Source organism: Oncorhynchus gorbuscha, linkage group LG18, assembly GCF_021184085.1.
Source record: "Oncorhynchus gorbuscha isolate QuinsamMale2020 ecotype Even-year linkage group LG18, OgorEven_v1.0, whole genome shotgun sequence".
NCBI lineage: Eukaryota > Metazoa > Chordata > Actinopteri > Salmoniformes > Salmonidae > Oncorhynchus > Oncorhynchus gorbuscha.
The window spans coordinates 35,804,620-35,831,073 of record NC_060190.1 but is presented as its reverse complement, the minus strand read 5'-3'; the positions used below and the strand labels follow the sequence as shown (position 1 = coordinate 35,831,073).

Below are 26,454 nucleotides of genomic sequence, written 5' to 3'. Positions count from 1 at the left end.
GTTAAACAAATCCAAATAGATTTTATTTCTTCAAAGTAGCCACCCTTTACCTTGATGACAGCTTTCCACACACTTGCCATTCTCTCAACCAGCTTCATGAGGTAGTCACCTCGCATGCATTTCAATTAACAGGTGTGCCATGTTAAAAGTTCATTTGTGGATTTTTTTTCCAAATCAGTTGTGTTGTGGCAAGGTATGGGTGGTATAGGTATATAGAAAAAAAATGTTTTAAATAAAGAAAAACCCTTGAATGAGTAGGTGTGTCCAAACTTTTGACTGGTACTGTATATAATAAATTACAGTCATACAATGAAACTCACAGAAGAAAGAAAATCCATAAATTGGGTTTACAGAGTGGGACAGTTTTATTTTATTCTTCATCTCAAGATAACAATAGCGACACATACAGAGAGGTCACTGACAGGACAGAAAATGAGGATACATTAATTAAAGTCACGTGGGGTCCTCGTGATGAGAGACACCTGGACTTTATGTTTTGTCCCACCTCGTCGACCACATCAACTGAAATCAAAAGAATAGTTCAAAAGAAGAAATTGCAAAGATCAGACGTTGTTTTTTGTTGTTGTTGTACATTCACACTGTGGCCTTTAGTTCAACTGTCTAACCATGTCGCTTGTCCGTGGGAGCTCCACCAACAGCAGGTTGGGAGGTTTGATTCAAGAGTTTTGTGGATCACTCTCTTCCTTATGCTGGGATCATGGAGCAGAGATTGGTTTACTGTAGTTCACTGCAAAGAGGTTCATGAACCATGATGGAAATATTTCAATATGTGCCAATATGAAACTATATATTTAATATGTTCATGTGGTTCATTGGTCTTTCATGAGGCAATTGGTCAGCCTGGTTTCATGTATTTTATGTATGAATACAGCAGGTAGCCTAGTAGTTAAGAGCACTGGGCCAGTAACCGAAAGGTTGTTTGTTCGAATCCCCGAGCCGACTAAGTGAAAAATCAGTCAATGTGCCCTAAGTTCTCCTGGAAGTCACTCTGGATAATGTATTAAGAGAACGAGGAAACTTAACAGTTTTGAGCTTCTCAACTGCAGCTGTATTTCAGAACTGAGAATGGCGCACCATAGTAGTTCAGGAGGTACTAACCACTGGGAACGACGCACCACCCACTCATCAAAAATCACACATTCGCTCACAGCAGACAGAGACACAGACAAGCCATCACCACCCGCCCCCCACCCCACCCCATAAGAATGACATACACTTTATCACAATGCATTCAGAAGACTGCTACAAGGATAACATCCTGGCTCTCATAACAGCTCGTTACGCCTGCAGACAGCCGCTGTAGGAAAAGTGTGTATAGTTTTGTATTAAAAGAATAGCCATATTCATCAGGCCTGATATTCAGGAGAGTTGTTTTGGTTGAAAGTCGCTATGTACAAGATCCTATCTGAAAGGATTAAAAACAACTAGTACATAGAACTCCGTTTCTTAGTGCTGATTCCTTTTCATCAGGAATGTGTATATTCTCCCAAAAAGCATGAAACTGAAACGAAAATGATTTTGTTTTACATTTAAAATTTTAAAAATAAAATAAAGGCTGAGATAATTCCAGCAGACAGTCATGATGTGAGTTCTCTCTGTTTCACTGTACTCTGAACCTGGTCCCCGATCGGTTTGCGCTTTTGCCAATTCCATTGTCAATCTAAACATTACATGACAATTCCGTAAGGAAACAGACTGGCACCAGACTTCTCTGAACCCACACACATAAAACCCAACACAACCAGGCCTGTTCAGCATAAGGTGAGAGACTCCTATTCTCAGGCAGAGAAACCAAGACGAAGAGGTACTGTCACTGTTAACCAATAACCCTGAAACACATCACTGTCAGTCACTGTAGCCAGGTGCATCGTGGAACAAATTACACCTTTCACTTCATTTTAGAGACAAGACCATTTTTACTTTGTGTTAAAACAAACCAATTCACCCATGGTACATTCCGTCAGGTACAAACGTCCAATGTCAAATAACGACTAGCAACCTTAAACAGGTATTAAGCCTATGGAGAGGCGTTGAAGTGAAGAACGGGACCGGGGATGCATCTCAATACTCTAAAAAGGGACTTCCTCGGATCAACTCCTCGGCTCAACCTGAAATGATCTGGACAGAGAGGACGTGTGAAAGCAATATGGTGGATGGATGCCTCTTTTAACCAGTCTAGTTCTTTCATATCTGTGTGAATGTAGGAAAGGGGAAAAGGGGGGAGGAAACAACAGTAGACTACTAGTATGCAACCTATAGCTACAGTACAGTACAGTACAGTACAGTACAGTACAGTACAGTACAGTACAGTACAGTACAGTACAGTACAGTACAGTACATGGCACTAAACTAAAGGCTGAGCTGAAACCTCCACATTCAACAGGGAGGAACGGTTAGTGGAGGCAATGGCTAGATTCATATTCAGGGAGTGAATAATCAGACAAAACCCACTGGAAACAAAATATACAAGTTGGATATTGCGTGCTTTACATCCTTTCTGTGCTCTATGAGATGTTTTTAAAGAGCATACCGCTGATTTTAGTATTGAATTGTTGTATTGCGTCTTTTTTTTCGTGGTTATGTTCAAAGTTAAGACATGAAAAGAAAACCTAAACACTAAGAGTCAAATATGGCCTTATAAACATGTTATACGAGATGGCAAGTACTGTAGCATTCATCACAATTCATGGACATGTGTTTTAGTGAGATTACATGTCGGACGGAAAAGCGTGTGAATGTCAATGCATGCTAATGTGAGGTGACATAGGAATAGCCCATTCAAAATGTTGCTAAGTAACATTAGGGATAGCTAGCTAAAGTGTCTGGTTGCAATAGTTACACTTTACTTGATCTCTCCATCTGACCTCTCCAACTCATCAGTTGCCATCAGCAGACATGACTGTTATGACAGTGTCACGTAGGACTTTTAAAAAGAAGGGTTCAAGTAAAATGCTGCAAACTGATATTGGTGAGAATATGTACAACTCAAAGCAGGGTCCAAATCTACCCCAAATAACACGATATCAAATCTTATATTACATTGTTTTGCATTTGGAATTGGAACAGACTTTGACTGTGATATGAGAAAGTACTGCTTTTCAAACAGCTTAAGGTGAACATGTTTGCTTAAGACCAACACATTGGTTTACTTATTGTCAAGGATATCGAACCTGTGTGAAACTTTATTGATTTATGTTGCATCAACATGGAACAATTTCCTGTAATGTCATATATATATATATATATATATATATATGACATCTCAGTTTTGCTAACTTGTGAGCTGACCTATGTATTAAACTTATGTATCCTTCAGATTGTAGTGAAATGCTTCACCTTTCAGTTAGGTTAAACATGCAAGAGAAAGGCGTAATGACTGTGTCCAATAAATCTCAACAAATAATTGGTCAGAGCTGATCACCTGATCAGGTTAAGAGCCAAAATGGCCACCATGTTGCTATGGGAACAGCTGTGAAGCTACAGGTTAGTCTACAGAATGAGTGAGTGTCTGTGTGAGTAGTTTTAACTTTGAATGACAGGCTAACATGATTCATTTGAGCAAGTGAAAATATATTACCTCATTGACCAAAATCTCATCCAATCAGACCCACACTGTACAAGTATAGTGTATATATATATATATAAAAAACTAAATAAACAACAGTCAATGCAAACAATACCTACTCAGTGGGTGACTGTCAAGAGTCAACATTATCCAACCTGAAGTACACGGTGTAAAAAAATGCATACCAAAACAATTCAAACAGTGCAAATCATAATTTTTCACACTCTTTTACAAGAACAGAATCAGGTAGGGGGGAAGGGGGCGGGTGTTTTTAAAGAGTAACATGTAGGGATCTCAGATAGCTAAAAAAAAAAAAAAAAAAAAAGGAAGGTGACCTGAAGATGACAGGACTGCCCCTTCTCTTAGCCTCTACTCATTGCATGTACGCAGATCCGAGAAGAAGCATTGTGGTGATGGCTCCATATTCGGCCATATTGCTCACACCTATCCAATCCTCTCAGATCTGTGTATACCAAGAGGGTAGGAGTGAAACAAAGGGACTAGAAATGGATCAGAGCGATGAGAGGAGGGAGGAGCGGAAGGAAAGGAGGGGGAGAGGAGAGAGCAGATGAGAAGGAGGGGTACGGTTGGTCTTGGAGTTGTGGTCCTGCAGGGGGGAGGAGGAGGAGGGGTCATCCAGTAAGTTGAGGCCTCATGTTGTTGTCCTCCTGGTTCTGGAATGCTGGATCAGCCACTGTAGTGTGATATCTGCCAGAAGATAGAAACACAAAATGGTTTTGTTTGTTTCAATTTCTCCCAACGACACAAAAAGTATAAAAAGGTATAGTTATCAGGCCATTATTATGGAATTACATAACATTAAAAAGGGAAAGGGGATACCTAGTCAGTTGTACAACTGAAAACCCAACCCTTCGGAATCATTTAACCCAACCCCTCGGAATCATTTAACCCAACCCCTCGGAATCATTTAACCCAACCCCTCGGAATCATTTAACCCAACCCCTCGGAATCATTTAACCCAACCCCTCGGAATCATTTAACCCAACCCCTCGGAATCATTTAACCCAACCCCTCGGAATCATTTAACCATTCGTTTTCTTACCAATGTTGTCTTTTTCCTTGCAGGAGATTGAGTAACAGCAGATCTCTCTGTCCTGGATGGCTGACAGGTTCCTGTGTGAGGGCAATGTTAAAGAGAGAACATTTAAATTACCCAGACAAAGACACACACCAACAGACACATAGACAGACAGACAAGACACACAGACACACATAAGACACACACACACAGACAGACGCATAGACAGACACACAGACAGGCGCACAGACGGGCACAGACACGGACAAACACAGACAGAGACCCACACAGTAGATTGTGAAAATCATGCTAAAGGAAAAGGCAGAGCTCCCATACTCACATCCTTTCAATCAGCTCCTTCTCATCCAAGGCACCCGTAATATCTCTTTTGTTCCCCAAAACCAGTACCTGAGTCAACGGAAATGACATGAGTAATTTTGCCTGTGCCAACGCACCTGCATTTAGGCTCTTCTTCTGCAAACCCAATGCCATTTAACAATAGAATCCACAGGCTTTATAACACTGTTACTAGAGCTGTGTGGTCCACTTGGAGCTGTGAACTACATTTCACAGGCTAACGCTGTAACACAGTAACTAGAGCTCATTCCAAATAACAGATGGAAGCCAATATCTGCTAGTGGAGAAACCAAGGCAGCTAAAGACAATTGGTGTGAGTGGGGGAATAGCTAGCTAGTGTCAGAACAACGTTATCCATCTTCCCTCTCTCATTTAAAATGGCTGACAGCCACACTCCCCACGGCTTTAAATAAACATGTCCTCACCCCAGTCAGCAGCATGCGTGACGTGACTCGTGTCATCCATCCCTGTGTTCTAGGCCCCTATCGGCATGTCTATGAGAGCAGTGATGTGTTTAAAGATGACCCGATACTAACAATACTCTGAGAATCACTTGCCATCCTGTCTGGATCTCACTGCACTGCCCAGGTCTGCTAATGGTCCCCCCCCCACAGTCAATACACGTCCGGCCCCAGACAGACACACACAATCCCCTCCCCCCACCCACCTCCACCCCTCCCTACCTCCAGCACTGCTACGGCACTAGCCTTGGAAATGCTAGTAAATCTGCAATGCTCAACCACCACCCAGTTGTTTGCTCTGTCCATTCGTCACTCTCCCCTGTCTCTCTTAAACCTCTACCCTTTCTCTTCCTCTCCTACCCCCGCCCCTCGACTTGTGTACAGCTCAGGTCAAGGTGAGCCTCTGCCGCCCAATACCTCCATACTCCACGACGCCTACACTCATCTTGACCTCTTCAGTAACATCGACACACCGATACCAATATCATATTTTAGTAAAAGTCTGTACTCACTGGGATCCCCTGTAGCTGGGGTTTGTCTAGGAGGTTGTGTAGTTCATTCTTCGAGGCCTCAATCTTCTCTGGGTCTGCAGCATCGACCATGTAACTGAGAGAGGAGAGAGAGAGAGATTCAGCATTACGTATTACTGCATGTGAAAGGTAAAAAGGGTACATGGATCTCTGATGAGGGTGTGTGTGTGTGTGTGTGTGTGTGTGTGTGTGTGTGTGTGTGTGTGTGTGTGTGTGTGTGTGTGTACTCACACAATGGCACTGACTCCTCTGCAGTATCTCTCCCACATGCTCCGGAATCGAGGCTGACCCCCGATATCCCACAGCTGGGGAACAATGGAATGTAAGCGTACAAAACACACACGCGTGGACTCGCTCTCAGTCTCACGTAACCTGATGCGTAATACACACTATCAGCATGAGCACCAAGGACAAGTCCAGCTCATCATCAAAACATTGCCTGTGTTCTCGTCATCAGGTCTGACGCTCTGACCTTAATGGTGACGTTGCCCTTGGTGATCTTCCTCATGTTGAAGCCCACTGTAGGGATCATATCCTCACTGAACTGTCCTGACTGGAGGGACGAGGGGGGGGGGGGGATGCAGACAGACGGAGAGAGCGACCATTAGACACGCAGTACCGTTCAGCAGACACATTCATCATTATTATGAACCATATTGGACGATGATGCGTAACTCAGAGACATGACCGCAAGTCACCTGATCCCAACGGCCAGCAGCACTTTCATCACACTCCCCCAGGCTACGTCATCAGATGCATCCTGGGAGGTGTGTATGAAGAAGAGTAAATAGGGTTCCTGTACCGTACACACTCAGGTCTCAGTGCACAGGCTTATGTACTTTGTTTCTCACCTGAAAGCAAGGTGGTTGCGTGTTTCATGAAGCAGGATCAATGAGTTATCTAGCCACCTTTGGATAAAACTAAATAGGCCTCAGTTTCTATTTTATACTAAAGGGAAGCTAACATTGTCAAATGAGGTAGTAATACCAATGACTCTGTCAATAGGTCTTTCTATAAAAGGGGCAAAAGTGTGGTTCAAGCAAGCGACAACAAAGCAGTCCACATACCACAGATTTGGGGCTGAAGAAATGTAGCCAGTCTCAAATTCATACAGAGCTCTGGATGCAAGGACTGGCCACGCATGAGATCAAAGTTATAGCTTTAAACATACGTTGAGGCGCTACAGTTCACATACAGAGGAGAAAAAAAATTACATTTGACAGTTGAACTAATCTCACGAGGAATTCAGAAGTTATATTCATCGAGAATCAAGACGGATATTGAGTTGTTTCAGACCACCGCTGTGAGAGTAAGTGGACTAGAACTCACTGAGATAGTAGACAGGTTCCACGCTGAAACATTGGGTCAAATTCACACTAGGTGTCACTGTGTCCCGACAGGAAGACAAGGCTATTAGGACTTGAAAAAGATTGACATTTCAGGCGCAGGGTTGAAGTTGATTCTAGAAGCTGATCTCAGATCCGTTTTGCATTTCCCCCCCACTTATGTTAAAAGGGGCAAGCATTGGTTGAAACTGTAACAAAGAGCCTCTTTCGATAAAAAGCTGAGGGAAGGGGCTGGAGAAATGCAACTACTCTCAAATTCATAGATAGAACTATGGGTGCAAGGACCGACCATCCATGATATCAAAGTGATAGATTAAACCATGTTTTGAGGCTATATAGTGGTTGTTTACATTTACTTTGTTTACAAACAAAGGTAAAACAAGCATGTGTATACACACACACACACACACACACACACACACACACACACACACACACACACACACACACACACACACACACACACACACACACACACACACACACACACACACACATGGGTTTCTGATGGGGTACGACAGTTGAACTAAGCTTATGAGGCATTTATAAGTTATATTCTTCAAGAATCAATGAGTACATATCATTCGTTTACAATTCCAAAAATGGATGTAGCAACTGCAGATTGCCCCTTTTTAAGGTTAGGAATGGGGAGGGAAAGTTTGATCTGTACCTAGGAGAAACTCCACCTCGGAGCTGACATTTCTGACGAGTCATTAAATCTACAGAATGCTGACACCAGAGCTCAGCCTAGACAACACAACTTTCAGGAAAATGTCACGAGTTCAGCTGAAAATGACTAAAACATACCCAGTGGTAGTGTCGTGTTAATCTCCAGGTCTAAATCAGTTTACAAATATAAACCCAATAGTGAAAGAGTAAAATGCATTACGAAACTCAAGAAGAAAGCATTCATCTTGTACCGTCGGAGTGCTGCTCCTGTACTCTCTCTGACGAATAACATTTGAGTTGAGAGCAACACAGGAAGCAGAGGGAACGGCTGCCCATTAAATGAACAACTTAAAGAGCATCCACTGCGGTTGTCCTTGTGCCATCATTACAAAACAAGCTTATTCCACACCACCACCTGATGCACTTTGTTCATGAAGTCAGTTCGGTTGAGGCAAGGTTAAATAAAGTATACTAAATAAAAGTAGGACACTAGGCCACAAAGCCATCTCTCTACTTGATATCAATATTACACTTTCACTCTATAGGGTGCTGAGACTAGTGTCATTTCCGTCGTCCCGGGGGGCGAGGTGTTGACCTGATCATGTTGTAGTGGTGTCTCAGACAAGACTAATGCAACCTGGAACTATAGTTCAGCCAGACTGACACATTACTAGCAAAGACCTGTTCGGCCAAGGGAATAAGTCTCTCACAGACTTTCAGAGGCAGGCAGGGGGTTCATACACTTGTGTGTAGTCCTATCTGAACTGTGTGTAGCCCGTTTGTGTAGTTCAAATAAGAAAGAGCCCCACGATCAATGGACGCAAATGTGGCGAGCGTTGCCTGTTGTGTATTTCCTAATGCAAACACTGCGTATGTCCCAATGCAAAGATTGTGAGCTCAAAGTTCACATGGAATCAATCAAAACTGAGATTTTGACCAAAATCCCTAAGATTAAGATGTAAACTTCCATAACAGTCCAAATGAAATGATAGCAAAACTACAGAAATCACTTTTTTTTTCCAAAGGGCAAACATTCCTGGATATAGAAACCCCAAACAGGGAGCCTATGTAAAAAGGTCAATAGGATTTGCCTACAGCCAAGCCTACTGTTTTGATCATGGAGTGACTTCATATCAACTTAGGAGAAAATAAGCGAGGCCTTTGTTCCTCCTTCATAACCACTGAACAACATCTGACCTAAATATTGGAGAGGATCCCAGAGTAGGTAGCCTAGTGGTTAGAGCGCTGGGCCAGTAACGGAAAGATTGCTAGATCGAAGCCCCGAGGTGACAAGGTAAAAATATGTCTTTCTGCCCATGAACAAGGCAGTTAAACCACTGTTCCTAGGCCGTCATTGTAAATAAGAATTTGATCTTAACTGACTTGCCTAGTTAAATAATAAAAATCTAAAAAATCTCAGTGGATGCCAGAGCAGCCATTATATTTTTTTTCAGGAGAAAACTGTAAAGGAGGGCCATTGTCCTCACAAGACCTCACAACATTGTATCAATGTCACATGGAACTCATTGTTAAGTCAGATGCCATTTAAGCATAATGTCACTCCCTGTCTACAGATGATATAATTGGGGTCCTGAGTTTTCCCCTGACTGCATGACCTGACCAGGAATTAGGCCTTGAGGTTGTCCTGGTCAGGTCACATGGACTAAGGGCCCTAGAAAAGACTAAGGGCCCTAGCTATAATTGATTGCATTTAGCTCTGTCAGTCCCAGTCTGCTATATGGGGGGGGAAACATATTTGGACAGAACTCAAATTTGATTAGTTACGTACACATTCTGCAGATGTTATCGCAGGTGCAGTGAAATACTGATGTGTCTAGCTCTATTGCAGTAATACCTAATAATACACACAAATCCAAAAAAGAAAATAATTAAGACATTTCAGAACACGCAATGTCAGAGTCCTGGAATAAATCTATATGTATATGATGGTGTGTATAGACATTATGAACAGTATATGAATAGAAAAGGTGTGTACAGCAGCTACAGCTGAAGTCGGAAGTTCACGTGCACTGAGGTTGGAGTCATTAAAACTCGTTTTTCAACCACTCCACAAATGTCTTTTGCCGCAGCCCATCTGGTGTTCAACCTTCCCAAGTTCTCTCACGTCACCCCGCTCCTCCGCTCTCTCCACTGGCTTCCAGTTGAAGCTCGCATCCGCTACAAGACCATGGTGCTTGCCTACGGAGCTGTGAGGGGAACGGCACCTCAGTATCTCCAGGCTCTGATCAGGCCCTACACCCAAACAAGGGCACTGCGTTCATCCACCTCTGGCCTGCTCGCCTCCCTACCACTGAGGAAGTACAGTTCCCGCTCAGCCCAGTCAAAACTGTTCGCTGCTCTGGCCCCCCAATGGTGGAACAAACTCCCTCACGACGCCAGGACAGCGGAGTCAATCACCACCTTCCGGTAACACCTGAAACAACACCTCTTTAAGGAATACCTAGGATAGGATAAGTAATCCTTCTCACCCCCCCCCCCCTTTAAGATTTAGATGCACTATTGTAAAGTGACTGTTCCACTGGATGTCATAAGGTGAATGCACCAATTTGTAAGTCGCTCTGGATAAGAGCGTCTGCTAAATGACTTAAATGTAAATGTAATGTAAATGTGAAGCACAGGGGTGGCGGCATCATGTGGTAGGGGTGCGTTGCTGCAGGAGGGACTGGTGCACTTCACAAAATAGATGGCATCATGAAGAAGCAAAATCATGTGGATATATTGAAGCAACATCTCATGGCAAACTGGCTTAAGGACAACAAATTCAAGGTGTTGGAGTGGCCATCACAAAGCCCTGACCTCAGTCCTATAGAACATTTGTGGGCAGAACTGAGAAAGCGTGTGTGAGCAAACCCGAAACGTTTGACCTAAGTTAAACAATTTAAAGGCAATGCTACCAAATACTAATTGAGTGTAAGTAAACTCTACTATTATTCTGACATTTCAAATTCTTAAAATAAAAAGTGGTGATCCTAACTGACCTAAGACAGGGAATTTTTACTAGGATTAAATGTATTAGGCTAAGGTGTATGTAAACTTCCGACTTCAACTGTATATAGGATGAGCCTCGACTAGAATACAGTATGTCCGTATGAAGTGGGTAAAACAGTATGTAAACATGATTAGTGACCAGTGTTCAATGACTTTGTACTGTACATAAGGCAGCAGTCTCTAAGGTGCAGGGTAGAGTACCGGGTGGTAGCCGGCTAGTAACAGTGACTAAATGCAGGACAGGTTACTGGGCAGAGGCTAGTGGTGACTAACAGACTGATGGCCTGGAGATAGAGATTGAAAAACAGTTTCTTCGGTCCCAGCTGTCTCCGCCTTCTAGATGGTAGCGGTGTGAACAGGCCGTGGCTCAGGTGGCTGTAGATGCCTTCCTGTGACACCGGGTGCTGTCGATGTCTTAGAGGCTAGGCAGCGTGCCCCAGGTACTGCGTTGGGCTGACTGCACCACTCTCTGGAGAGCCCTATAGGATGCCTGGCAGGATGCTCTCAATGGTACATCGGTAGAAGTTTGTGAGGGTCTTAGTGCCTTCTTCACCGCACTGTCTGTGAGGATGGACCCATTTTAGGTTGTCCGTGATGTGCACGCAGAGGAACATAAAGCGCTTCATCCTCTCCACTGCGGCCCCGTTGATGTGGATGGGGGAGTGCTCTCTCTGCTGTCTACCGAAGTCTACGATCAGCTCCTTTGCTTTGTTGACGTTGAGGGAGATGTTATTTATTTTGCCCGACACCACTCTGCCAGGGCTCTCACCTCCTCCCTGTAGGCCGTCTCGTCGCTGTTGGTAATCAGGCCTACTACTGCTGTTGTCTGCGTACTCGGTGAATGATTTGGAGACGTGCATGGCCACACTTTCTTGGGTACAGTAACAACGGTGCACACCTTGAAGCAAGTGGAGAAAACAGACAGGGATAGGGAGAGATTGAATATGTCAATAAACACTCCAGCCAGCTGGACTGCACATGCTCTGAGGACGCGGCTAGGGATACTATCTGGATCGGCAGCCTTGCGAATGTTATCACGTTTAAATGTCTTACTCACGTCACCCACGGAGAACGTGAGCTCAAAGTCTTTGTGAGCGGTGGTGGCTCGCGACGGCGGCACTGTGTATTCCTCGAAGTGGGCGAAGGTGTTTAGCTTGTCCGGGGTCTTGCGTCTTAGACATTGAATTGCAAATACACTTTGTCCCTGCACTAATGTTTTGTCTGTTTGATTGCCTTACGGAGGTCATAGCAGCTCGGTTTGTACACATCCATGTTCCCAGTCACCTTGCCATGGTTAAATGTGGTGGTTTGTGCTTTCACTTTTGCGCGAATGCTGCCATCTATGCACAGTTTTTGGTTTGGATAAGTTCTAATCGTCACAGTGGGAATAACATCTATGCACTTCCTGATGAACCCAGTCACAGAGTCAGTGTATACGAAAATACTATTCTTGGAGGCAACCCGGAAAATATCCCAGTTTGTGTGATCAAAACAATCTAGAAGCATACATTCTGATTGATTAGACCAATAATTTCTGTCTATAGGAGGGGAGGGGCCGAATGCATATACACGGCTGTGATGATGGCCGAAGAGAATTACCTCTGGAAGTAATGCGGTCTGCATTTGATGGTAAGGTATTCCAGATTGGGAGAAAAGAAATAGACTTGAGCTCCTTTACGTTACCACAATCACACCATGAGTAGTTAATCATGAAATATATGCCTCCACCTTTCTTTTCCCCAGATAGTTCTTTCTTCCTGTCCGCATGATGTAGGGGGAACCCTGTTGGCTCTATGGGCAGGGACAGTATATCCGAAGAGCCATGATTCCGTAAAACAAAGTATGTATCTGATGTCTCTCCTGAAGGAGATCCTCGCCCGGAGCTCGGCTATTTTATTGTCCAGAGACTGAATATTAGCGAGTAATATAGTCGGAAGCGGTGGATGGTATGTATGCATCCTGAGTGAGACTTAAAGCCCACTCCATATTTGTCTTTTCCATCAACGGCGTCTTTGAGCAGCCCCTGGGATGAGAGAAATTACCTCAGGGGTACAAACAAAAGATCCAATTCAAGAAAGTCTCATTTCTGATCGAAATGCTGGTGAGTGACTGCCGATCTAATATACAAAAGTTATTTTTGGCTGTATGTAATAATGCAAGAAACATTCTGCACCAATAATGTAAGAAATAACACCCAAAAAATAAATACTGCAAAGTTGGCTAGGAACTAGGAACAGGGCGGCCATGTCTGTCGGCGCCATCTTGTTACATAGCCTATAAGCCTAGCCTACAGATCTGTACTTGGATTCTTAGTACGAGTGGGATATGGCTTCAATGCTTTCACAACAACCTGGACATAGAAATGTAATGTCTAGAACTGATATGATTCCCTCTGTCTTAAAATGGAACAGAACGCCATGTATGCTCTATACATTACATCTCTATCTGAAAGTGTCATCCCAAAATGTTAGAAAACTACACCAATAAAAATACACTTCCCTACTAAGTGATCATACTGCAGTCACCCATAACCTGTCTATACTGATCAGAGCATGGCTGAGTTAGACTCTGGTCCTTCAGTTGTGCAATAAAAGCAGACAGATAAAAGGACACTTAACTGCCACTCACTGGGACTGTTATGAGACACAAAATTGCCAGATGGGAGGATCTGACAAACCAGGATGAGTCACTAAGTCACCATCTTCCCAAGTCCCTGACTAGCACTCAGTGGGGAGCCAGGGCCAGAGCTGACAGCCTTCTGATTCTCACTCCTCCAATAAGAAAGGACGACCCCACTCACTGCCACCTGTGACAGCTCAACAGATACACCACAAGGATCAGGAAGTTGGGAATTGGACGGTCTGTGAAACCAGACGGATATGGCCCCGGACAGTGAGTTTGAGAGCCCTGAGCTAAGTGGGCCTGGGGGATGGGCACAGGGCCGGGAATGGGCTGAGTATGGGGCAGAAAATGGGGATGTGATGGTGCTGGGGAAATCGGCTGAGGCTGGACTTGGAGCTGTGAATGGGGCAGCGGAATGAGCTGAGGCTGGGGCCGGGTAATCGGCTGTGGCTAGCTGAGCCTGGGGATGGGCTGGAGCAGGGGATGAGGATTGGGCTCAGGATGGGTAGGAGCAAGGTCAGGGTCTGAGGCAGGGCCTGGGTAGCCTCATAAGGCTGATTACTGCATATCCGTGCAGTGAACATTCATGTAAGCTCGCAAGATCAGGCAGCTTGCTAGGCTAGGGGACGTAGATAGGGCTGGGAGATTGGGCTCAGCTGGAGCAGGCAGATGCAAGGAGGTAAAGTCCAGGTTTAATTTATGCGCTCTGTGACATATGACATTCTTCTGCACAGCCTGGTTTTGTGTGTGTTCGCAGAGGGGATACTCATCAGCACTGGTAGAGGGGTGAACACACACCTACAGTATTAACACAAATTTGAATAAAGATAGGCTAATCATGTCCTCTTCATACAAAAATACCTGTAGAATGTACAAACCATTATACACCCATTGACATACCACACTGCAAGGATATCACTACAATCACACACTGGCTGGTGAGAGGCTTGATACAGTGTTGCAATGGAGCAGGTGAAAGGGTTGTTGTTGTTGCCACAAAGTAGAAGCAAATAAGGAGTGGGTGATACAATGAATACAGTCTGAGTGGAGGCCAATATTGAATGTACAGCCCAACTGTGACCTACTGGCTGTATGTCAGAGAGATACACTATTTTAGGGCCTGGTGTAGCCTGCAGTGTGTAAAAGTACTTCAACCAATGTAGGCCTATGCCTTGGTCATTTCTGGTCCTAGTCTTGGCCTTTTCTAATTCCTTGTCATAGATCCATGTAAGCAGTATCAGCATCCTAATCCAAGACCTTGGTTTGGACATTCCTGGGCGGATTTAGCCCAGGCACATTTTACTGCACATAATTATCTAGGTTGTGTGTAACATATACACTCTCTGGTGTACAATGAAATAACCGTGCACCATTTCAAGGTTGTAAATGCAGTCTCCATCCTTCAATAAATCATATACGCCAATTAATATAGCATATCGTCCTATTCAATTACATTAGACATTATTCACACACCCACAGAGTCTATTTGTTTCTAGCCAGGACGAAAAGGTCCGGATTACGAATAATACTGCGACACTGTACCAATTGAAAGGAGGAGCAGCGGTTCAATCACGAGACCGCTACTTTGTGCAAAGGTCTGTTCCCATCGTAATCGGTGCACACACACAGACGGAGCGAGTAAACTGAGAAATTACCGCTATTACGTTGACGAAGGTGGTTTTCCCCGAATACTGCAGACCGACCAGTGTCAACTCCATCTCCTCCTTCCAAAATAGCTGTTTAAACCAGTCCAACAGCTTGTTAAAAAGGGCTATCATCTTGAGAGAGTGGCTAGGGTAGCAAAATATCAACTGACTGGATGTCTTCGCCGCCGCCGCTATCAGATGGGAGGAATGCGAAGATGTGACCCGTTTCAGTCCTAAAGGGTCGCAATATAAACGGCGGTGTTTTGATTAGACGCCTTACAGAATGTTAATTGTTTTTAAAGCCTCTTATTTTCTTGCGGTCATTATTGCGTTTTCCCCCTTCGTTCCTTCCTAATCGGGTGGGGTTTTAGGTCCATGCACAGCTGATCCACGAAACAAAGCGCGGAAAGGGGCGCTTTGATAAAAGGAGCAAGTATGAGTAGCTGCAGTTGCGATCACTAAGGTGTAAAACCGATTCACTCTGGAAAGTGCGCCCTCTACCGGTTGATAAGATATATTACACTAAATATAACATTTTGTGGCCAGGCAGATTCGTCTATTTAATTATTTTATACATGCAAAACAAATACTGCCAATACAAGACAAACAATAGTAAGAATATACGTTAGTTTTAATCCATACAATTGTACTAATTATATTATATTTAAACTTCAATCTTTAGTTTTGCTACTCGAATCTGATGTTGACACTCTCAACTTGAATCTGTAAAACAGGGAAGTCAAGTGACATCGCAAATTCTCAAGCACCAAGAAAAGTGGGGAAAGGTTGGTTGGTCGACACGAAGCTAAATATGAGCAAGACATAGTGGATCTGTAATTGCACATTAACCGTGAATTACGGTGAGTTTGTGGTCACTGTTTGACAAATTATGTTTACTTGATCTTATAAAATATAGCTACACGTGTTAGCTAGCTAGTAACCCTAGCAGAGACTAATTTTCGTAAATATCTGACACTAGCCACTTAGCTCGCTTTATTTCTTCACCCCACTGCTGCAACTGACACTCATTTCTGGATTCACTGGGGCTCCCGAGTGGCGCAGTGGTCTAAGGCACTGTATCTCAGTGTTAGAAGCGTCTCTACAGACCCTGGGTCGATTCCTGGCCGTATCACTAGCGGCCGTGATTGGTATTCCCTTAGGGTGGCGCACAATTGGCCCTGCGGCGTTAGGGTTTGGCCAGGGTAGACCGTCATTGTAAATAAGAATATGTTCTTAACTGACTTGCCTAGTTTAAAGGTTCAATTTATGTGCACGTGACAATAATATCAACAAACAATTGAGAGGTTGAAAACGTTGGGACAACATCTAAGCAGGCAGAGGCATATGTCCTTAACATAAAACTACCAGTGTACAGAACGCGTCGACCAAGTTCAACTCGATGTCAATCTAACCATGTTTTGTTGTTGTTGCTTACAGTTCATGTGGGCCTCTGAATGCTTGTGTTGACATTGACAAGGTGTATGTTTTTGACCACAGTCCAAGGCCAAGTTCCGCTATATCATCTGGATTGTTTGTGTAACTTCTGCCTGGGGCTTTGGAATTGCTGTTTTTCCAACCTCCGAGGGAATATGAGTTACACAGCAACAAACCGAAGACTAGAGGCACTGTCCTTTCTAAAATAACTGTTGACTAGATTCATTGGGACCACGTTTGTCATGGGCACCACGCTGAGTGAGCCTTGCATCTACGACAAGCTGTCAGAGAGCATCGATATTCTCCGCCAGTCTGGGTATCGCTATGGCATGTCAGAGAGGGAGATCGAGAAGTTTATCAAACAAGTCCTGGAGACCAACGAGCCTCGAAGAGACCCGCCACAATTCCCTATCCTTCGAGCCACTATCAAGGTAAGATGTGCACACACACACACACACACACGTGGTGGCCACAGATCACATATCAAGCAATGGGACTTTCGATGTCCATCAGCTAATCATATGCCAGTCAACATATCAAAAGCACATTGCAGGGATTGACATTAAGATTTGAAAGGCACTCGCCCATTGGGCAAGTCAGGAGCATTTTTTTGGGGTTGCTGGAAGATTATGATCACTTGCCTGAAAATGTAAAGTGGCTATTCACCAACACACGGGAGGACCCAGCAAGACCAGACTACTGGAATTCTTTGCATTTTGGTTATCAGTCCAAACTTCACCTGCCCAAGGTTGAAACCTCAGAGCAGGCTCATTTTGCAGGTCTACTCAGGTCACTTGCCCCGGTAATTAGACAACCCTTAATGTCAATCTCTGCATTGATCAACCATCCTCTCACTTGTCCTCATCTCCTTACTGTAGTTTGTGGTAGCGGTAGGCTTTCTGTTGGTGGTGGTGCTGGCCTTCACCTACCCCCAGACTCGGCCCCAGCTAGGTGTGATGTACACGGGGGGACACAACTGGTCCTCCCCCCTCAGCCACGTCAGACTACTAGCTCTGCCCATCGCCAAGAAGTACAACCTGCAAGGTACTGAGGGAAAATACCTATGAAAATACCTATGTTAGACACTAGTTGTTCACTATAGTTGGATCTTTGTTCCTAGCCAGTGTGTGTGTAATAACAGCTTCCAGACTGTCTCTCTCCTGTAGGTTTCCATGACTGGTGGAGTGTGGGGGCTCTGCGGCAGGGCCTGGTCAACTGTTCTGGCTGTGCAGAGGTCTCCTCTGTGCTGGAGGTCCCCGAGACCCTCGGAGAGTCTGCAGCCATGCGCAGGGGGCCACAACCTGTGCTGCTTAAGGTACGACCACCACTGCAAGTAAGAATTTCAAGTAAGCATTTCGTTGGATGATGTATACCATGCGTGTCCCGTACATACTGAATGGCTAATAAAACTTGAAACACTAACACCATACAAATTTACTCAAATATACATTTTAGTTCAACAGGAAAACAGCAATATCACTGAAAGGAAATGTTTTTGTTAGACTGAAAATCTTAGTTCGACTGGAAAAACAACAATGTACCTGAAAGTGAGTGTCCAGTCTGCTTATTGTTTACAGGTCCATCACAGCATAAAGCATATACATATTGTGCTAGTTCATTTAGCTAACATCAGCTGTCTTTTCTGCCCTGTGCCCGACGTATGTCCTCTGTCTTTATGCAGGGTGGGGAGTATCTGTGCATGCAGAGGCAGCAGCTAGAGGAGCTCTACTCCGCGCACTCCGGCTCCATGAGTATACTAGTGGAGAAAGACAACTTACTGTCACATGACGAGGGTTTTCCACAGGGCCCAGCAAACTTCACCCTGCTCTGGTACACACACACTTACACATATAGATGCACACACTAATGCATATATGCTGCTCTTTAATTATTTGTTACTTAATTTTTTTATTTTTGTAGGTATTTGTCTTAACTGCATTGTTGGTTAAGGGCTTGTGAGTAAGCATTTCACTGTAAGGCCTGTTGTATTCAGCGCATGTGACAAATAAAATGTAATATAGATACAAACACACACACTTGCGTGCAGATATGCACACACAGAGAATCCCAACCACACCCACAAATGCATATGATTTAGTAAACAGGTCTCAAGGAAGGAAGAAAAGAAGGATGCATTTGTCAGTGTCCTCCCCTTCTTTCTCTAGGAGGTTTACATCTGTGGCCAGAGAGAAGGTGTTAAGGTGGCTGTTCCCCAAGGCTGAGCTATGTCCCCTACTGGACAGCGCCGGAACAACATTGCAGCGTTGCCTGGTCACGCATAGTGCCAACTCTCAGAGCAGAGTGAGTCTGGCCTCTAACGAAGTCCAAATAGACAAGCATGTACGGTGCCTTCGGGAAAGTATTCAGACCCCTTGACTTTTTCCACATTTTGTTATTACTAAAATGGATTAAAAATTCAAATAAAATACAATCCTCAGCAATGTACACACAATACCCCATAATGTCAAAGCGAATACAGGTTTTTAGATTTTTTGCAAATGTATAGAAAATAAAATAAACAGTTACCTTATTTACACCAGACCCTTTACTATGAGGCTCGAAATTGAGCTCAGATGCATCATGTTCCCATTGATCATCCTTGATGTTTCTACAACTTGGAGTCCACCTGCGGTAAATTCAATTAATTGGACATGATTTGGAAAGGCACATACCTGTCTATATAAGTTCCAACAGTTGACAGTGCATGTCAGAGCAAAAATCAAGTCACGAGGTCAAAAAAATGGTACGTAGGACTTTGAGACAGGATTGTTTGAAGGCACAGATCTGGGGAAGTTTGAAACCACCAAGACTCCGAGAGCTGGCCGCCAGGACAAACTGAGTAATCGGAGTGTGGACTAGATATAGTCCTTGGTTCACTCCAGACCTGTCTGCCCTTGACCAACACAAAAACATCCTGTGGCATTCTGCATTAGCATCGAATAGCCCCCATGATATGCAACTTTTCAGGGAAGTTAGGAACAAATATACACAGGCAGTTAGGAAAGCTAAGGCCAGAAATTTGCATCCTGTAGTACTAACTCAAAAAAGTTCTAGGACACTAAAGTCCATGGAGGATAAGAGCACCTCCTCCCAACTGCCCACTGCTCTGAGGCTAGGAAACACTCACCACCGATAAATCCACTATAATTGGGAATTTGAATAAGCATTTCTCTACGGCTGGCCATGCTTTCCAGCTGGCTACCCCAACCCCGGTCAACTGCTCGGCACCCTCCTCAGTAACCCGCCAAAGCCCCCCGCCATTTCTCCTTTACCCAAATCCAGATAGCTGATGTTCTGAAAGGGCTGCAGAATCTGGACCCCTACAAATTAGCCGGGCTAAACAATCTGGACCCTCTCTTTCTAAAATGATCTGCCGAAATTGTTGCAACCCCTATTACTAGCCTGTTCAACCTCTTTCGTATTGTCTGAGATTCCCAAAGATTGGAAAGCTGCCGCAGTCAATCTATCCTACCATGTCTTTCTAAGGTATTCGAAAGCCAAGTTAACAAGCAGATTACAGACCATTTCGAATCCCACCATACCTTCTCCGCTATGCAATCTGGTTTTAGAGCTGGTCATGGGTGCACCTCAGCCATGCTCAATGTCCTAAACGACATCATAACCGCCATCGATAAGAGACATTACTGTGCAGCTGTATCCATCAACCTGGCCAAGGCTTTCGACTCTGTCAATCACCACATTCTTATTGGAAGACTTGGCAGCCTTGGTTTCTCAAATGATTGCCTCGCCTGGTTTACCAACTACTTATCTGATAGAGTCAAATCGGAGGGCCTTTTGTCTGGACCTCTGGCAGTCTTTATGGGGGTGCCACAGGGTTTAATCCTTGGGTCGACTCTCTTCTCTGTATACATCAATGATGTTGCTCTTGCTGCTGGTGATTCTCTACTCCACCTCTACGCAGATGACCCCATTCTGTATACTTTTCGCCCTTCTTTAGACACTGTTAATTAACTAACCTCCAGACGAGCTTCAATGCCATACAACTCTCCTTCCGTGGCCTCCAACTGCTCTTAAACGCAAGTAAAACTAAATGCATGCTATTCAACCGATCCCTGCCCGCACCTGCTCACCCGTCCAACATCACTACTCTGGACGGCTCTGACTTAGAATACGTGGACAACTACAAATACCTAGGTGTCTGATTAGACTGTAAACTCTCCTTCCAGACTCACATTAAGCATCTCCAATCCAAAATGTATTCTAGAATTGGCTTCCTTTATCGCAACAAAGCATCCTTCATTCATGCTGCCAAACATACCCTCGTAAAACTGACCAACCTACCGATCCTTGACTTCGGTGATGTCATCTATAAAATAGCCTCCAACACTCTACTCAACAAACTTGATGTAGTCTATCACAGTGCCATCCGTTTTGTCCCCATACACTACCCACCATTGCGACCTGTTCGTTCTCGTTGGTTGGCCCTCGCCTCATACTCGTCACCAAACCCACTGGCTACAGGTTATCTTCAAGTCTCTGCTAGGTAAAGCCCCACCTTATCTCAGCTCACTGGTCACCACAGCAGCACCCACTCGTAGCATATGCTCCAGCAGGTATATCTCACTGGTCACCCCCAAAGCCAATTCCTCCTTTGGTCGTCTTTCCTTCCAGTTCTCTGCCGCCAATGACTGGAACAAACTGCAAAAATCTCTCAAGCTGGAGACTCATATCGCCCTCACTAGCTTTAAGCATCAGCTGTCAGAGCAGCTCACAGATCACTGCACCTGTACATAGCCCATCTGTAAACTGCCCATCTATCTACCTACCTCATCCCCATACTGTATTTGTTTATTTATCTTGCTCCTTTGCACCGCAGTATCTCTACTTGCACATTCATCTTCTGCACATCTACCATTCCAGTGTTTAATTGCTATATTGTAATTACTTCGCCAACATGGCCTATTTATTGTCTTAACTCTCTTAACTTACCTCATTTGCATTCACTGTATATAGACTTCTTGTTTTATTTTGTTCAACTGTATTATTGACGATGTTTTGTTTATGCCATGTGTAACTCTGTTGTTGTATGTGTCGAATTGCTATGCTTTATCTTGGCCAGGTCGCAGTGGCAAATGAGAACTTGTTCTAGCCTACCTGGTTAAATAAAGGTGTGGGGGGCTTTTGTCAGGGAGGTGACCAAGAACCAGATACCAGATGGCCACTGACAGAGCTCCAGAGTTCCTCTGTGGAGATGGGAGAACCTTCCATAAGGACAACCATCTCTGCAGCACTCCACCAATCAGGCCTTTATTGTAGAGTGGCCAGACGAAAGCCACTCCTCAGTAAAAGACCCATGACAGCCCAGTTGGAGTTTGCCAAAAGGTACCAAAAGACTCTCACCATAAGAAACAAGATTCTCTGTTCTGATTAAACCAAGATTGAACTATTTGGCCTGAATGCCAAGCATCACGTCTGGTGGAAACATGGCACCATCCCTGCGGTGAAGCGTGGTGGTGGCAGAATCATGCTGAGGTGATGATTTTCAGAAACGGACTGGGAGACTTGTCAGGATCAAGGCAAAGATGAACAGAGCAAAGTACAGAGAGCTCCTTGATGAAAACCTGCTCCAGAGCGCTCAGGACCTCAGACTGTGGCTAAGGTTTAACTTCCAACAGGACAACGACCCTAAGCACACAGCCCACACAACGCAGGAGTGGATTCGGGACAAGTCTCTGAATGTCCTTGAGTGGCCCAGCCAGAGCCCGGACTTGAACCCGATCGAACATCTCTGGAGGAACCTGAATAGCTGTGCAGCAACGTTCCCCATCTAACCTGACAGAGCTTGAGAGGATCTGCAGAGAAGAATGGGAGAAACTCCCCAAATACAGGTGTGCCAAGCTTGTAGCATCATACCCAAGAAGACTCAATTCTGTAATGGCTGCCAAAACTGCTTCAACAAAGTCTGAATAGTTATGTAAATGTGATATTTCAGGTTTTGTTTTTATTAGCAAATACATTTTAGAATTGGGCTGTAACGTAACAAAATGTTGAAAAAGTCAAGGGTCTGAATGCTTTCCGAAGGCACTGTATGTTTGTTGTTATGGTGTTTGTCTTGATTCAGCTGTGTGCTGTTACAGTGGTATTGTGCGTGTGTGTTTCAGGGGGTGCGAGTGCTGGGCTGGCTGGTGGTAGGAGAGGGCCTGCCCACAGTTAGAGTGCTCCCGGTCCACCACTGTCAGAAACACTGCAGCTCCTTCAACCTCTGGCTGGGACCTGGAGATATGGGTGAGAAGAACACACACACACACACTGCAAGTATACTGTGTAATATTGTAGGTATACTGTAACCATTATTAGTTAATTATTTGAATTGTGTCTTTGTACTAGGCAGTAACCAAAGCCTGATTTAGACCTATACAAATTTCCATTTTAGTTTGACCTCATTGTGACCTTTGTGCTTTGACCCTGCCAGTGTACGCTGACCCGCTTTACTGGCAGATGGAGCTGTTCCCCGGCCGAGACCAAAACATAGTTTGTGATGGCTCCACTTTCTGAGGGAGGAGAGGAACAACCGAATGGGAGGAAGACTGAGGGATAGAGTGAAGGGTTCTGTCATACAGAACTCTTGAAACTCCATTCCGGTCTTGACATCTGCATACTGGCTGAGAATATCACTTCCTTTTGGACCTTTTAACCGTCCCTTGCAGGCTAGTCCCGCCCTCCTCTAGGTATGGGAAAGCACACTCACCACAGGCACAATATAGACTGAAGAAATCTGAACACCTATCATCTCCCCTACCCTTCTCTGGCCTAATACCAAACTCCTTTCTAGCCACTACTTGTGCCTCTTTGTTGATAACCCTTCGCAGATCTAAGACAACTGGATGGTTGTAAGCAGGGAGCGACCACTCTCAGGCTTGGAGGTGTGTGTCTCGATGAGGAAGAGGCTGGAATGTTCTCAAACTCGGACCGTTTGCCTCAGAAGAAAAATGAAGAGAGTGACTGATTTAATTTTTTTGAACATCAGAAGGTGTTGCCTCTGTTTTGTTCAGTTGGAATGTTCAAGATTGTTTTGGTTATGTTTTTTAGTTGTGATCAAATCACACTGCCACAACAGGAAAAATGGGACAGTTTTGTGGCGCTGCCCTCCCTTCATCTACTCACTCTTATACCGGACCGTATTCATCACCTAAGTTTAACATGTCGCTGCTAGTGTAACAATGACAGTTGGTTAGGAGGATGTATGAAATTGATTTGTCAGTTTAGGGAATTGCATTTGATTACTGAAAGTGCAGATATTGTATTTAATATATAGTTGATGATAAGTGCTTGTGCCATAATTTCAGAAAGAGTGAAATGCTATTTCACTAACTGTTTTTGTTTTGTCACTGCTTTTTCCCCTGTCATCCAGTCTCCCGCGTGAGCACTAACAAGCCAGAGTTTGTTTTAGTGATGTCACAGTGTTTGATGTTTTGTCACTAACGCTATAGTCCCAGTCAGTGTTAGATAAGCGGCAGGGCCGCAACGTTTTATGGGGAAAACAGCCTGTAGTTACCTAGGTTACCCCATTGGTTCACAGCCAAAACATTTTCAAATGCAATTTTCTTGTTGTTTCAACATTGCTTGCCTTCTCACTACTTAGGAAAAAAACTAATATTCTAGGGCTTCCCTCATGCACCTTTACATGATGGTGCTAGCAGCTGAGTGAATGCTACCGACCGGAACATTAAGCTAGCCAAGGCAAACAACACAAAACAAACAAAAAAGTAGTGAGTGACGTTACAAACGGACTATACTAAACAAGTTAAATGTCTTACCTATGATTACATGTTTTCCACACACAGCTACCTTTTAGCCTACTTAGACACCAGATCCCCGCATCTCCCACGCCGAGAATAGCCTGAAGCCACAGGGCTCTTCTCGCAGGCTCCATTTCCCTGTGTGGGAGCATTTGGAACTGCTGGTCGTGATTTTTGACCTGGTTACATGTACATTGAACAACACAGCAGATTTTCTCCATGTTTTGTTATTTCTGTTTTCCAAAAAATTGATAAAAGTTGGCTCTTTTACACTGGGGGTCAATGGGAAATACGTTTTGTTTTCCCCAATTTGTGGGCATGGTTGAGGGGAATTCCTTATTATTATGTGAATAGCGACATGGAATATCGATGTTCAGAGATTTGATCCGGTTCTATTGTCAACATAGTGTTTATAGAGTTTTAATCTCTCAGAATCCACCATTGTCACATTATGGCCTTATTGTTAAGCTATATTTTAACATTTTAAATGAATCTGTTTTTCAGTTTTCCTGTTGGAGCTGCCTTTTTTTATCATTATTTATTGTTTCAAGTTCAAATGATGTCCATGTACTGGAACCTAAGTGGTTGTTATTGTTCATCTCTTCATGACTGTGGATGTATTGGCATGTACTACTGCCATATTGCATAATACATACTATGAATGCATCTGTTCTTTTGGTAGTACACATGTCTAATTCCCTCCTTTGTATGAACTCTGAGGATAGTGACAAAAATAGTCTATTGAAGAAGTTTGATTATTTTTTGTAACCAAATCTTTAAAAAAAATATTTAAATGGCATGTTAGAAGGGTCCAGACATTTTCTTTGAGATTTCACTTGTTTTTGTGGAACGTATCCAAATATATAATATTAAGTTGCTGAGACAATTTCATGTGTACATCTAAAGGGGTAAGTTTCTCAAAAACAAGTGAAATAGCAAAAAAGTTTCTGGACCCTTCCATAACATGCCATTTATATCCATCCACCCATCAAAGTTCTCTGGGTGGATATAAATTAGAATCCACACAAAGTGGCTCTCGGTTTCTCTCTCTCCTGTCTGAAACCCAGTTGGGTGGGTGAGATATCTTTACCATTACATCTTCTTTGACACTCAAAACATAGTTGTGGTTCAAGGCCCTCGGCTTTGACCAACCAATATCACCTCCTTCCTAAATCTGACACATTTCCCTTGAGTTCAAGCTTGCCTTTTTCATATCACGCCTTTCTTATAGTGCACTGTATGTCATTGCATATATTATCCTAGCTACAGATTGTATGCCAGATAATGTGATATAACCAAATATTTTTGGGGTCAAGTAACCAGAGACTTTTTATAATGGGTTATATCACATTATCTGGCATACTATCTGTAGCTAATATTCTCCCTGTTTTATTTTCTTTTTCTGTTAGCAAGTTTAAGGCTACTTAATTTGGTGTCCTTCAAGCAGTCCACTGTGGGTTCTTTGTATTGAAAACGGGGCAATGTATATCACTGGCTTTAAATGTGATTACTTTGGTGAAAGTGGCAATTCAACCTTTATTTATTGGCTTTGAACAATAGTTTTGTATGATCAAATTGCAATGTGAGTCAAGAATTGGACACTTGTTTTGGTTGTGTGTGCTTAATAGGTGTCATGGAAATCAACACTTTAGTTTGACTATTGTATTTTTGATATCCATTTAAATCATGTTATAAAATGTGCAATTTACATGTTGGATCTTAAAATCAGAGAGCATTATATCAAATAGTTTGATTACATGCACTCCTGTGTCGTCTCTGGCTTCTTTAATGTGATGCCAAGCTATTATCAAATCGATTATGTGATTGAATTAAGCCACTCGTTAATAACCTGGGGCACCACGGAAGAGTTAGTTTATATAGAGTGGCTATCTCCCAAATCCATTCTTAAATAGTGGCAGGTAGCCAAGTGGTTAAGAGTGTTGGGCCAGTAACCAAAAGGTTGCTAGATCGAATCCCTGAGCTGACAAGGCATAA

At 43.7% G+C, this 26,454-nt stretch overlaps 2 protein-coding genes across 5 annotated transcripts; one reads left to right on the top strand and one right to left on the bottom strand.

Annotated features, from left to right (window-relative positions):
- Positions 1-341: 341 nt before the first annotated feature.
- On the bottom strand, positions 342-15,758 carry LOC124004380 (ADP-ribosylation factor-like protein 8A). The gene is made up of 7 exons (XM_046313233.1): positions 15,275-15,758; positions 6,446-6,526; positions 6,205-6,278; positions 5,956-6,049; positions 4,966-5,033; positions 4,650-4,720; positions 342-4,294 (listed from the first exon to the last, which is right to left on the bottom strand). The coding sequence occupies exons 1-7, from the start codon at positions 15,395-15,397 to the stop codon at positions 4,239-4,241; spliced, it is 567 nt and encodes a 188-aa protein (XP_046169189.1). The 5' UTR covers positions 15,398-15,758; the 3' UTR covers positions 342-4,238.
- A 174-nt stretch (positions 15,759-15,932) lies between these two features.
- Positions 15,933-26,221, top strand: LOC124004378 (bombesin receptor-activated protein C6orf89 homolog). Of its 4 annotated transcripts, none has more exons than XM_046313229.1 (8): positions 15,933-16,125; positions 16,763-17,130; positions 17,578-17,743; positions 17,848-18,032; positions 18,381-18,529; positions 18,865-19,000; positions 22,822-22,945; positions 23,133-26,221. In XM_046313229.1, the coding sequence occupies exons 2-8, from the start codon at positions 16,942-16,944 to the stop codon at positions 23,213-23,215; spliced, it is 1,032 nt and encodes a 343-aa protein (XP_046169185.1). In that variant the 5' UTR covers positions 15,933-16,125; positions 16,763-16,941; the 3' UTR covers positions 23,216-26,221. The 4 variants fall into 4 exon arrangements, with proteins under 4 accessions (XP_046169185.1, XP_046169188.1, XP_046169186.1 ...); XM_046313232.1 differs by having other exon boundaries at positions 15,971-16,125; positions 17,866-18,014; XM_046313230.1 differs by having other exon boundaries at positions 15,971-16,125; positions 17,866-18,032.
- Positions 26,222-26,454: the final 233 nt, after the last annotated feature.